This window comes from Denticeps clupeoides, chromosome 2 (genome assembly GCF_900700375.1).
Source record: "Denticeps clupeoides chromosome 2, fDenClu1.1, whole genome shotgun sequence".
NCBI lineage: Eukaryota > Metazoa > Chordata > Actinopteri > Clupeiformes > Denticipitidae > Denticeps > Denticeps clupeoides.
In genome coordinates, this window is record NC_041708.1 from 8,053,101 (window position 1) to 8,066,777 (window position 13,677).

Consider the following 13,677-nt stretch of genomic DNA (forward strand, 5'->3'; position numbering starts at 1 on the left):
GGCATGAGAATCAAGTTGAGGTTCGGGTAAACTTTATGATAATGATCAATGACTAAGTTAATAGTCAACCAATCAGGTTTTGTATGACAACTGTGTCTCTACTGATCAACTGTATAACTGTGTTTTTTTCTAACTCATTTCTGTCACATGAAAGGGTGTCTGACATCATGAGAAACTTTCTGTTGTTCTCTGTGCCCCTGGCATCCATAGTTCATCTGGGGCTGAGGAGGGGTCATAAATGCATGCAAAATAGCAATGGCTTTGTCTCTCTCCAAAACACACACACACACACTCACCTCCTTTTTCCACAGAATATCTGACTGGCTGTTGAGCGGTTCCCCGCTTCAATAAATAGCAGTTGGCCCCTTGGCCTTATGGTCCGTGTCACATGTTCCCTCAGGCAGTAAAGAATCTGACCTTCTAACCCGACTTCCTCTAAAAGCAACGCTTCGGAGGGTACTGCCCCACCCATCATTACATCTATCTCTGAGGACCAGTGGCTCTAACGCAATCACGTGTAAAGTCATGCAGTGACGGCATCAGCCACTCCCATCACGGGTCCGAGAGCCTTCTGGTGAAACGTGTCCCACCCCCCAACCCACGGCATTCTGGACAGACCCCCACCTCATTCCAACATGGTCCGCAGATGCATGCACAGATTGTGGAGCAAAAAAAAAAAAAAAAACAGACTAGAGACAGAGGTCCACCATTCACAACAGGGTCACCAACTGCAGGCTGCCATGGGAACAGCGGCGAATGCACGCAAATCAGCCAAAAGAGAGAGAGGGAACAAAAAACAATAAAAGCAAAAGAAAAGATGGAGAATATGCTCCTCAGTAGCAATGCTGATCCAAATATTCTCGAAATATTTGAGAACCTTGTTAAGTCTGCATTCACACACAGTGACTGTATACATTATATTTTTATAGGGTGGATCTATTGTCATTTTCAGAGTCATTCATTCTGACTCTTGATAAAACAATAAGATGCAAATGGAACATGGACCATATGCTGCACTGTTTTTGATTAAGCGTATGATTAAAAAGCCAATCCAGCTGCCTTTACTGATGAATAAATTGAACATGCTTAATGCATGACTTGTTTTTCTAATTATAGTGTCAGTTTATATAGGATATAAAATGTATATGTCAAAATGTAGAAAAGAATGCTCAGAAAAGTAATATTTGTCAGTTATTTCCCGGTACAATGGCACAAATACGATTATCTATTCACTTCAACAATTACATCAAAGTGTGTAAGTGCGTGTATGTCCAACCTGTGACTGCGGTACACGTTGAGGAGGAGTATGAGGATGGCGAGGCTATAGCAGGCCACGTAGGGACCCCCAAACAGCCGTGTTAGACCCCGTGTCCTGTGCTCCCACCGGGCTACCTGAAACAGCAAGCACAAAGTCAACTTTTGAGCAGGAGACGGGAAACATGTACACTGTCACATTGGAGGTGAGCTGACTGGGGCCCACACCGAGAACCTTTCTGGAAGCTTCTGAACATTCTCTGCTCACAGCTCTTAGTAAGAACTAATCATTATATTTACATTATTATATTTATATTATTATAAATATTTACAAGGAAAAATGGCAGAAAACATCAGTCCCAAACCAGCTAATAGAATTTTTTTATCATCATAAATGCAGAGAATTCAGTGGATTGCTGCATTAGTTTTGGTCCAACATGGCAACCAAAGAAGCAACCAAAGAAGACACCACAAAAACTCCATGCTATTAAACCAAGAATAAAGCTTTTTCAGAGCCATGTTTACATTTCATAGAGCCCACTAAAATGTAAAAATGGGAACAGAAATCAATGGGAATGTGATCCAATTTGTAGTCAAAAATGGAAACCAGCCGCAAATTTCTAACCAAAATCAATTGCACATTTTTCCTTGATAGTCTCTTTTTGGAAGGGGCCTATTTCATATTCATAATGTCCACTCAGATAAAGAGACATTTCAAATCAATTTAGCTGAAAAAATTGAGATGCATCATAAGATGGAACTACGAGAAAGATATCATAGATATGAACCAATTTTCCAAAGGGAAGTCAGGTTTCTAAATGGCTAATGGCTAAACAAAAGTTACCTTTTTTCCTTTAGAGCTGGGCAATTAATCAAATTAATTAATAATTATTAATTATTTTACTATGTTTTGTTTTGCAATAATGTTTCCTTTAGCTTTGGGTCATTATTTAAATAAGTAAACTAGAACTTAAGATACAAAGTTTTTAACTATGTTCTTTCCTCATTTAGCAGTATTACCTTTGTAGGGCCCTATGAAATAAAATTTTTAAATTCCGTTTCATTTTTACCTAAATTACATTTTTTCCATTTTAATACTTCTGAATTCCAGGTTTCCATTATAAACATATTTATTCACCTATGTGATAATGGAGTTGGTGGGGACAAATAACCTGCAATATGACAAATCAAATTTAATCACTGTTCAACAAAGTGCTTGGGCATTTACTCTTTGTTTTGTAAACCATTTACATGTAAATAATATGTATATTTTATGCAAAAAACTACTTCACAAAATTATATTCTTCCATTTCTAAAATAAAAGTGCTCCACATTTTACCTCAACATTAAAAAACTTATCAACTAAATAAATATTTGGGAGACCAGGAATACAAAAAAAAAAAGTTGTGCCCACTTGCATAATGAACTGGAACCATGATAATAAAATAACGTTTTGAATCAGATGATTTGTTGCATGATCGGCTCGCACAAGTTTGCTTCTTTTCTGTTTCTGATATGAGTTGTTGACTGTCAGTGGTCGTCACATATGTTCAACCCACCGCCTCAAAGAGTAGTCACAGAGCTGTTCTTCCGCTTCATAATAGTCAAAAAAGATAGGGTATTGTTCCACTCTAAACTTATCACTAAGAGTCGAATTCTGTAATTTTCTGAGGACATCTGTGTTCCAGTGAGCCAATGCACAGAACTGATTGTGAAAGTGCAATTCGGCACTGACAGTGCGTTTACAACCAAAACATGTTTAGTGGGCTGTGCCGTTTTTATAGTGTATGCCTTTGTTGGATTCTGCAATTCTGTCTGCAAATTGTCGGGCCCTATTGTTTTACTATTGTCTTATATTATGATATCTGAAGGCATACACTATGCTGTCTTGTTTCATTTTAATCTATAAAGCTCAGTCATAAATTGCATTCTCTGGGTGTGTTAGTCTGACTCATAGAAAATTGGTTTATTTTGATTTCAGTCGCACCATCAGTTTGGGTCAGTGCTACAATGTCTTTTATAAACAGATAATGAATGTTCTGAATTGCTGTAGTTACTAAAAGCAACAGTTTTGAAGAAAGTTGCTTAAAGAAGGTTTCTCATGTTGTACTTTAAACATCTTGAGTAGTATCATGTCGCTACCCGATTTGAACCAGAAACATGATTTGAACTGCACATGTGTGCACGTGCGTACTCTGAAATCCACCGTGGTACTGTCTAAACCTAACCCTACTCCTAAACCTAACCCTAGTTCTAAACCTAAGCCTAGTCATAAACCTAACCCTAATCCTGAACCTAGTTCTAAACCTAACCCTACTCCTAAACCTAACCCTAGTTCTAAACCTAACCCTAATCCTGAACCTAGTTCTAAACCTAACCCTACTCCTAAACCTAACCCTAGTTCTAAACCTAAACCTACTCCTTAACCTAACCGTTGCACCAAAACATTCTGCCAAAAAATATCTATGGCTCACATTTAAAAACTATTATTATGCCTTACTGCAGCAGTGTTGTAGAGTGTAAGGTATGCAATATCTTGTACTTTTTAATATTTCATTTATTACCACTCCGATTCCAAGCTACACAGGCTTTTGTAATTCCCAGTAGCGTGAAAACCTGTGACGCCAAAACTTTTTTTTTATATATATTTGATTTATTTGATATATAAGATATTTTGGTAAAGCTGCAGAGCCCAGTTCTGAATCTGTATTTCATTATATAGTGAACATTAAAAAAAAAAAAAAAAAAAAAACATTTTGGCAAGTGCTACTGGAAATTGGAGCAGCCTCAAATAAACTTTAGAGCCGTGGTTCCCCACCAGTACAGGTGCAAACTGAATACTGCAAAAGAGCAAACAAGGACATCCAATAGTTTTTGCTTAAACTCTCTCCAATGACAGCGTAATTAATGCAGGCATGGATGTTTATGAAAAAATGTATATAGAAAAGTACAAAATCACCACACGGCAGGAACAATATTGGTCTGAGTGGGTGGAATGGCCCCTCTCTTCAGGACAGCCCTATTGTATCATGCAAACTGTGTTGCTTAATGCAGAAGCCACTAGGCTGGTAATTCATGAGAAACTTTATCTATAGATCACTCAGCGCAGAGGGGACGCTGCCGTGGTTTTTAAAGGATGACATGCATGGTGAATATCATTTAGATCGATTTCACAGAAATTGGGTCACTGCAAGAGCTGAATGGGAAAACGGACTAATGAAATCCATAATTAAGGAGTTTAAAGAGGTGGTTGAGGACACAGATATGACCTTTACCTGTGGTGCCTGGGCAGCGGATCTGTGATCTTTGACAGATGCTGGAATGTGACAGATGGTAGAGGTCCTAGCTGGAAGGTGGCTGAAAGGAAGGGGAAGGAGTTGACGGCATGCACAACACATAACCCAGGGTTACTTCTGTCAAATCAGCTGGAATCTCAACACCCGCAAAAGGCGCCGGCAATGACGCACGCTACACAGAGCTTGATAATTATCTAAAAATAACCTTAATCAAGCTGGAGCTATGTGGCGGGAGAGCTGGGGGGGGCAAACAGAAGTCGCAGCTTCACATGAAGATACATATAGTGTAACGTGCGTCATTGGCATGCAACTGTCAAACTTCCTTTCCCCTCAAGACTGGAAATCTTTGCAGTTAATGCATGTTCAATGTCTTCAATCTCTTTCATTTTCTGTTTATATAGCAATATTTGTGTTTTCGCTCTATTCTTACCTGTGAGAGGCCAGCCGTGGAATAGTCCAACAAAATTCCTCCAAAAATTTTACACTAAAACTAATGCTGCCTGATTTATAAGACCCATAGATTTTATTTATCTTCTTTGTGGTCTCCAGAAGGTATTATCAATTTTAAACAATAATTATCAATTATTTAGTGCCAGGCTGTTTCCATACAGGACAGCATTCCCGAATACGCAGACAAGGTCAAGACAGGGGAGCACCACAAATCTGGTAGCGTTCACCCGGAAATATCTGTGAAGGCCAAGCAGTGAAAGGATTGCATAATTCAGTCGTGCGAAAGAGAGAGGTGAGGACTGGTGTAAGAGAGGGTCAGTGCTCTTAACTGATATGCTTCTTTTCTGTGTCTGACACCACTCATCTCCCGTTATAAGGCGATTCCCGACATGTCTAAGTGATAATCCAAGGTGGCGAACATGAATGCCAATGTCAATGGAAAATTAGTAAAGCCAATGGACCTAAGACCTCCAGACAAACGAAGACAGAACTGATGTCAACTTAAAGTATCTCAAGCAAAATCATAGTGTAAAGATAGGGAGATAAAACAGGATTTGGCAGGATTTTGGGGAATTGCAGCCCAAATGCCTGATTTTGTGGCAACGTCCTAAAAATTTGTTATGGTTGGTCAAATAAGAGACTATGCATATGGGTTGTATTTGAGCCAAAATCGTGCCCCTGGGTGCAAAAATTCCCGCCCCATGACTATTAATAAAACAACAAGAAAAATCATTTCTCCACAATTATTTTAGAATTAGCATTACATAGCCTAGCATAGATATTACTTTTTAAAACACCTCTTATGAAAATAGCCACGCCTCAAATAAACAGCAACAACCCAAAGGTCATCAGTAGAGCGGCCAGATAACAGCGTGTGTTCTCGATTAATGTGTGGCCATAATTACGGAGAGTGTGTTTACACACGGGTGCCTTCACCTCTGGTCACCTACACCACACCTGCTGTGGTCCCCACACGAACCTGCCCTCAGCTCAACCCACCGCCCTGAGGTTCCTCCACCTCAGTGACCGCCCATGAAGTCTCCCACAGAGAAAGACAAAGAGAGGGTCAGACGGGTGTGTACACAACACAGACATGAGACCCGGGAAAACACGGACCCACACATGCACGCATACGTAATTTTTGACAAAATGAAAAAACAAAGAGACTGCTGAAAATATTGCAATTACAGGAAATGGATATGATGATAATATAATCTATAATCTATAAAACATTGGGAGCAAAAATTGTATAAGTGTCCTTAGTTAAATTTCCTTAGATTGCCAGCTATTAAATTGCTTCTTAATTTGCAGGAGTACCATGATTTGGTGTTATCCATTTTTTTGGTCCAAGATTGGATCTGTCTACTACTGGAGGAACGATCTCACATGCTGCTGTGGCCACCGGCATGTAGGACTCCCAAGCTTCTTCCTCTACCATCAGCACCCTTGGCCTTCGAAACCCAGTTTCTCAACAGGCAAAGCGTGATCCATGTCTGCCCAAGTGAAGTGATCATTTCCTGCTCGATTACCCTGTAAGACCACTCGTGCCTTTCAAAACGTCTAGAGTCGCCGCGCCAACAGATGAGGGACAGTAGGACTGATGAATACATAAATATGCATTGAAGATGGTTGTGCAGATGTCTGTCCCCGCTATGATGAGGCGAGTGCAAGAATTACATCATTACATAATCATCACCATCTTCGGCAGGCAATTACATTTCTAGGGCAAGTGTTTAACCCCTCTACACTCCCGACGCTGAAATCTTTCTTTTTCCCCACCTTCTTCTGTGTGCAGCAAGTTTTGTCATCCCTGCAATGAGGGAACAGGTGTGTGAAAACGTCGACAACGCAATCATCTGCGCAACACGCCTCTGAAGGCTCGCTGTTCTTTACAACATGAATTCAGCAGAAATACTTATATTCGGTGTGTGTGTACATAGTGAACAATGCACTTTGCTATTGAAATACTTGACCTAGATATATGTATATTTGTATGTACAGTGCACAGTTTCATATCATATTCGGCGCACGCCTCATCATCGCATCGTTCATGCCACCACCGCCCAAACAGCAAAATTTTCAATGACAAAATTGGGTCAGGCAACGCATCCTGAAAAATGAACTATAGTTAATTAGGATTGTAACACGGTATTTACTATTCACACCCTTATGTGAGAAGCAACACATATTATTTGCACTGTCTAAAAAAAAGACATTTAAATGCTAGTGTAAGATGAGGTGTGTGCTATTTGTGCCCTGGTGTGCGTCATCTGCACTGTTTACACACAACAGCATTACACCCTGCATAATTAGCATTCTGGGGTCTACTCCCGTGTGTAATTTGCACACCTAAATCAAACTTAACTTAAGCTTCGCAATCCTTAAATTTCATTAATGTCGCCGGTGTGTGGATGAATGCCCACCTACCAAAACTACCCAGCTAGCACCATTTGGTCTATTAAACAAAAAGGCACAACATGTTGAGAGGACACACTGTACGTGTGTGTACCTGCATGTGGCTCCGGAGTAATGCAGTAAGGTCAGGTTGTGGCGTCTCCATGTCCTCACTTCAAAACACGGTCAAGAGCTGTGCACACCTTAAATGGCCAGAGGAGTCGGTGGGGAACGTGTGTTCACTCTTAATTCAAAATGGGTGCGAAAGACTGTTTATACACATTTAATACATATGGATGTGTAAATATTCAAACTCAATCTTATTACCTAGTAAAAGGTCAAGATCCAGACCATCAAGTTCTGAAAGGCTGCAGTGTCTGTAGTACAGTTAATGTAATGAACGTTCAACAAAAACTTGGTTCCCTAGCAGTGCAGGCCTAGCAGTTAAGGAAACGGCCCCATAATCAAAAGGTTGCTGGTTCGAATCCCAATCCACCATGGTGCCACTGAGCAAAGCAGACTGCTCCCTGGGCGCCTGACATGGCTGCCCACTGCTCACCAAGGGTGATGGGTTAAAAGCAGAGGTGCACACACATTTCACTGTGTGCACCATGTGCTGTGCTGCTGTGTATCACAATGACAATCACTTCACTTTAACTTTAGCATGTTATTCCTCTTCACAGATCACATTATGGGACAATGAAGAGTTTTATGTTCACTATTATTATGGACTGTGTAAATTCTCAACACTGGTATGATTATTTAAAATCTTTAAATATCATATTTGGTGGCATTGTTAGAAACTGCTTGCCCTGAATTGTCTGTGTTTCTTGTCCATTTTTGGCAATAATCCAACACATAGATCAAAATTTATTTCAGTAGGATTTGCTAATTGCATCCTATTAAATGAAACTCCAGTGACGCTTGTGTTGTCACTGACCCTTATAACATAGCAATATGATTATTCTGTGATTTCTGATAATTCACAGAATATCAATGCCCTGCTTTACGTCAGCAGGCAATTCAGCATTTGGGCCAAAATAGTTAAGCGAGAGGCTATATTCATCCTGGAGGCCTTTCCATGTGTCTTCCAGGGAAAAATGACGCATACCTCACACTGTCATTCCACCTGGCGTCAGGAAATCGAAGCTGCTTGGAAACCAATAGCAAGGGAGCTACAGAGGGACAAGCGAGCGTGCGGTAGTCCGCCACCCTAAGTAGGGATTACTCGCGAGCCGGCTACTCAATGGGCCGTGAGGCTGTGTTTCAGGCTGGTGACCCGTGCGCATGCAGCGCACCGTATGGCGTCAGTGGGCGGACGGATCACGCAGGAAACCCGTGCGAGCGAGCCAGCGAGCGAGCGAGAAGAGGAAGGACCCCCGTGACCTCCTCACCCATGCATGTAGGATCACGGTCCATCTGGTCAGCTGCATGAAGACAGGTTATCCTAAACAGTCACCGGTTTTACAGTGTGCAAACCACCGGCCATGCTGAGCCAAGTCACAAAAAAAAAAAAAAAGAAGCAGCATATAAATAATGTAACAGTACTGGCCCCGATAAGCATTACTAAGCAAGAACCAAGCAATAACCAACTGGCACAAAAACTTATTTAAAGTCAGGAAAGACTTTCCATTAAGATACAGTCTTTATCGAGGCCTGAATATGCATTCATGTTGTCACGGGCATGAATACGCATCCTTTCTGTGCGCATTGTGAAATCATGCAATCCCTGCATTTCAAATGCTAAATGTTTCTAACGTCAGTGAAGGTTTTAAATAATACATGTTTTTTTGCGTTGGTGCTAAATTAATGGAGGTGATGCACATAGAGAGGCTGCATCAACTTCTCCTCTCAAACAATGAACACATTTCAACCAGTTTAATACTCGCCAACAGGATATATCATATATTATATATTTTTGTACATTTGTACTGTTGTACACCATCGACTAGAATCACATTTTTTTTATGTGTTCGCTCACATAGGAGGCTGATTCTGATTTTATGCAACACATGGCTGTTGTCAGCGCTCCTGATCTCGTTTGAGCTCACTTCCTTTGAGAAAACATGCAAATTGTACCAGTTAGAGGCAGGAGATAAGCCTTGAGAAGTCTGGAGCTGTTAAATATGTCCGCATCTGTCAGAGATCCAAGACATGCTGGCTGGTCAAAGCTAGAAGCATCAATGCATCTTTAATGCAAGATGTAACAAGGTGTGAGATGGACAGAACAGATTCTAACAGCAAGGCAAAAATAATCCTGGTCAGCTGGGATCAATGTGATCGTGCAATTACATTATAATTTACAAGGGAACCTGGAGTTGGTATTGAGTGTGGTTTGAACCTGTGACCTTATGGTTCATAGGTGTCCACTTCGCATGGACGTCACAGATGTTCCACTGTGGGTTTTTACCTTCCAGAGTTAGTTCTACTCTAAATGAGGGAAGAAAATGGAAACACCCACTGTGTGTTCAAAACACATAGTATTTGTTCCCCTAAAAACCCTTTTCTTGTCCCGCAGGGTAATTTTTCAGCCATTCAGACCAAAAGCCACTCTGCGTATCTCATGTAAATAAGGGAGATTTATTTTCCACTAACAAAAGATGTTTTTGTCCGCAGTTCATTTACAGCCTGCCTGGGTTTATTCCCCCACACCCACAGCAGTCACTTTCACTGAATTAAAATTCTTGTTTTCACCGGCAATACTTTTTTCCATGTTATTTTTTTCCACGTTGTGATTGCGGCACAGGAAAAACACACCATGTAACAACACAGTATGAGAGGGGGGTTTTAATTCATTAAACCCCTGGGGGGAAAGTTATGCAGTCTTTATCCTAAGGAGCATTTATTTATTTGCGTATTTATTTTTCCAGCAACATTGTGTACCAAAATCAATTATTTAAAACTGTGAAACACCACAAGGGGTCTAAACGAACAGAAAACATGTTCAAAACAAACTATGGGGCTGCCCCAGCATTAAACACATTAAAAATGTAACAGTGGAAACCCAGTGATAGTTCTACACAAAAGAGGTAGACAACAGAAATGTCCTTATTAAAAAATAAGCATGGAAAACATTTCAGTTCATTGTGCCAAATGTGTCTATTATTAATGTTTCATGATGATAATCGTGAATTGACAGATGGTGTACAGTAGGACTTGTATTGTACAGCATTGGAAGTAAACAGTAAATATTATATAACAAACTAAGAACATTAAAATGACAAGCTCAACTACTACTACAAATAATAATAATAATGACAATGACAAAAGATAATCTGAAAGTAAAATATTGTATTGATATGATTTTATTCCCAGAGTATGTTGAATCCTAATTATATTTGATCCGAACCATTTAAGTCATTAGCTACAATCTGGTTCAGAAAGTATCGACAGTCTTCATGGGCAGGGCATATATTGGTATGTTTCTAGAATTTTGTCATCAGGGTGCAGCTACTCACCACATTCCAAAAAAAAGGGTTGAAGACAATGGCAACTACCGCGACGCAGAATCTCGGCTCGGTCAGGTCTATGAGCTGCACCAGATCTGCCATTATGGACATGTCGGCCTGGAGAGGGCAAAGAATAAAGTGGAGCCCATCACATATCCACTACTACACTTAGTATTACTTTATTATTATAATTATTATTACAATAATATCAGGCATTGCTGTAAAAAACGACATATTTTTGGTTCACTTGAATCCACTCAGATCAATCATGTTCCTTGAGATGAAATTCAAACTCATGGCCTTGATTCAGATCTTGAAGATATTTAATTCACTGCTCTTTGAATTCAACCTTGGTTCATTTGCAGACTCTAGCCCTTTCTACAAGAAGCTTGTGTGTAAGCTGGACCCAAGATGTCCACTGTACAATTAAAAAAAAATGTACAAAAGACGTGCTTAGTTCCCCTCTTTCAGATGCTGAATGAAATGACGACAACTGACTCAGCTACCTGAAACTGACTATTCAACAACACAATGGCCATGTAATGAAGAGTGCTTAGAACTGCAATTATCGTATCCCGTCTTTAAAAAGGCTCCTTGACTAAAACAAATGCATCCAAACGAATTTAATTGGACTGCGTTGGTCTGATAGGTTCACATCTCGTCAGGCTTGACAGGGAATCTTATGTAACGCGCATTGACGCAGTTAATGGTGACTGAGCTACTAAAGATATAGACAATTAAAGGCATTAAAGTATTTGAAAGACTTCTTTTAATGAGCATACACTACAAATGTGCAATGTTTTTTTTCTCCACAGTTGCTAAGCCTGAAATAACTGCACTGGAGCCTTGAATAATGGAAATATGTCATGGCCGCCCTGCCAGCTTCCGGTTCACAGGTGTCCACCCGGAAGCAAAAGCGGCAGGGGTCGCAGCTCTTATAAAACACCGGCAGGCCTGCTCTGTGTTGAACTTATTCGCATTGCTGCTTGCCTTCTTTGATCCTGACACACCTTGCCTCAAGACAACAGACTCCCTTCTGGACTCTCCTTACCTGTACGTTGTTCAAATGCCATTGACCCCCCGCTGCCTGACCCAACATGCCCCCCCCATTCCCGTCCCTGCTCTCAGTCTCCTGCCTCCTCCCTGCTGAAGCCTTTGTCCCAGTCTCCCATCTTCCTTGGCCTCTTCTCCTCCCATCAAGTCCGCACGTGCGCCCCAGGACCCAGAACCCAGAACCCAAAAATGTATGGCTAATAAAACCATTACGACCATACAAAATACTGGGAGAGACTAATAACATAAGAGTAATCCAGCAATCAACAATAATTGTAATGATAAGTGCAGAGGTAACAGTTGTAATTTTTGTAATTGTACATTTTAAAGGTAGTGGGGCAGTGGTTGGCCTATCGGGTAAGGAAACGAACCGCCAAGGTGCCCCTGAGCAAAGCACCGTCCCCACACACTGCTCCCAGGGCGCCTGGCATGGCTGCCCACTGCTCACCAAGGGTGATGGTTAAAAGCAGAGGACACGTTTCACTGCAGTGTGTCACAATGACAATCACTTCACTTTCAAAGTGACATGGAAGGGGTGATTTAAAATTCCAAAGCAGCAACAGCCTCTGAGGACAGCACCAATTCACAAAACTAGAGTGTCACACTTAAGTGTGCAGTCTGTATTTGCAACGAACACACATGCACACACTTCCTGCTTTATGTTGTGAAGCCCCTTTGTAGACCTTTGAAGGGTGTCCTGTAATATCTGGTGTGTTATTAGCAGTGGTCCCCCGTGCTTGATGTTTCTTGCAGAAAGGAATTGTCACAGACGCCCACTGCTGCCTTTTTGGTGGCCGTCAACACCCATGTGAAATTGAAAAAACAATTCTGGCCTATAAATAAGCCATGTATGTCCTATTTAACATAATAGCTGCAACTAGAAGCTGGATTAAACGTCATCGGCATGACCATGGCACTGTGCATTAAATATTTCAACTATTTCCAGCGAAACCAGTACACAAAGGCACAATCCAACATACTGCGGGGTTTTCTGAACAGGGACAGCGCACCGACGTATTATTATCGTCGGCTCCTTTATCAAATGGGGCAAAATGCGAACCATGCGTAGACCAGGAGAAAAGGCATTGATGGATGGTGCGACGGCTGGATGCGAGGCGCCCACGGTCGCATTACCATAGCAACCGTTTCCACTCGTGGCATTCGGGCTTTGCTAGGTTTCTGGTGCGAGCTGGATACAGCATCCACAATTCTACAGACTCTTTTTGTAGCCGGATTAAAAGATAGCCGTGCAAGTCTTAAACTGAGGTACAATGTCGTTTGTTATTCTTATTCTTATTATTTTACCTTGCTGTAATCCAAATTACTGTATCCGCCACAGCAGTCCAGCACTGACTTGGTAAACATTCGGCTTTCGCACCAAGCGGAAGTCGGCTGGGAGGTCCTCTCCCACAGAGAACACGTGTACGGTAAACACTAGGCTATGTCAACACCAAGTGTGTCAGAAAATGTCACTTTGAAGCGATCTTGTAGCATGCCAAAGTTAAACCGCTCCGACGGGTCGTGGCATTTTACCTTTGAACCGTTCGCCGCGTGTTGCATGCTGGGTAATGTAGTTTTACCGTTGACGTCGTTACGTACCATTATGCGAGTGTACCTCAAACTACCTTTGATCTGGAAATAAGTGCATCAGAAATAAATAAGAAATTATAGTAAGAATAAAAAAATTGCAATAAATAATAATAAATAAATTGTTGTTGTTGTTTTAATTAATATTCGTTTTAATATTAGCATACCAGTGTGTTTTGCAGGTTGGAATGCTT

General features: G+C 41.0%; 1 protein-coding gene across 2 annotated transcripts in view; it reads right to left on the reverse strand.

Moving 5' to 3' along the window:
* The window catches only part of pemt (phosphatidylethanolamine N-methyltransferase), a 36,821-nt gene extending 23,389 nt beyond the window's left edge, over positions 1 to 13,432 (reverse strand). Inside the window, exons 1-3 of one of the 2 annotated variants that reach the window (XM_028970788.1) lie at positions 13,202 to 13,432; positions 10,853 to 10,960; positions 1,277 to 1,392 (exon numbers count right to left, since the gene is read on the reverse strand). In XM_028970788.1, coding sequence (XP_028826621.1) covers positions 1,277 to 1,392; positions 10,853 to 10,960; positions 13,202 to 13,261 — 284 coding nt within the window. In that variant the 5' untranslated portion in view covers positions 13,262 to 13,432. The remainder of the gene's footprint in view (positions 1 to 1,276; positions 1,393 to 10,852; positions 10,961 to 13,201) is intronic. The other variant, XM_028970789.1, reaches the window with a different exon arrangement.
* Positions 13,433 to 13,677: the final 245 nt, after the last annotated feature.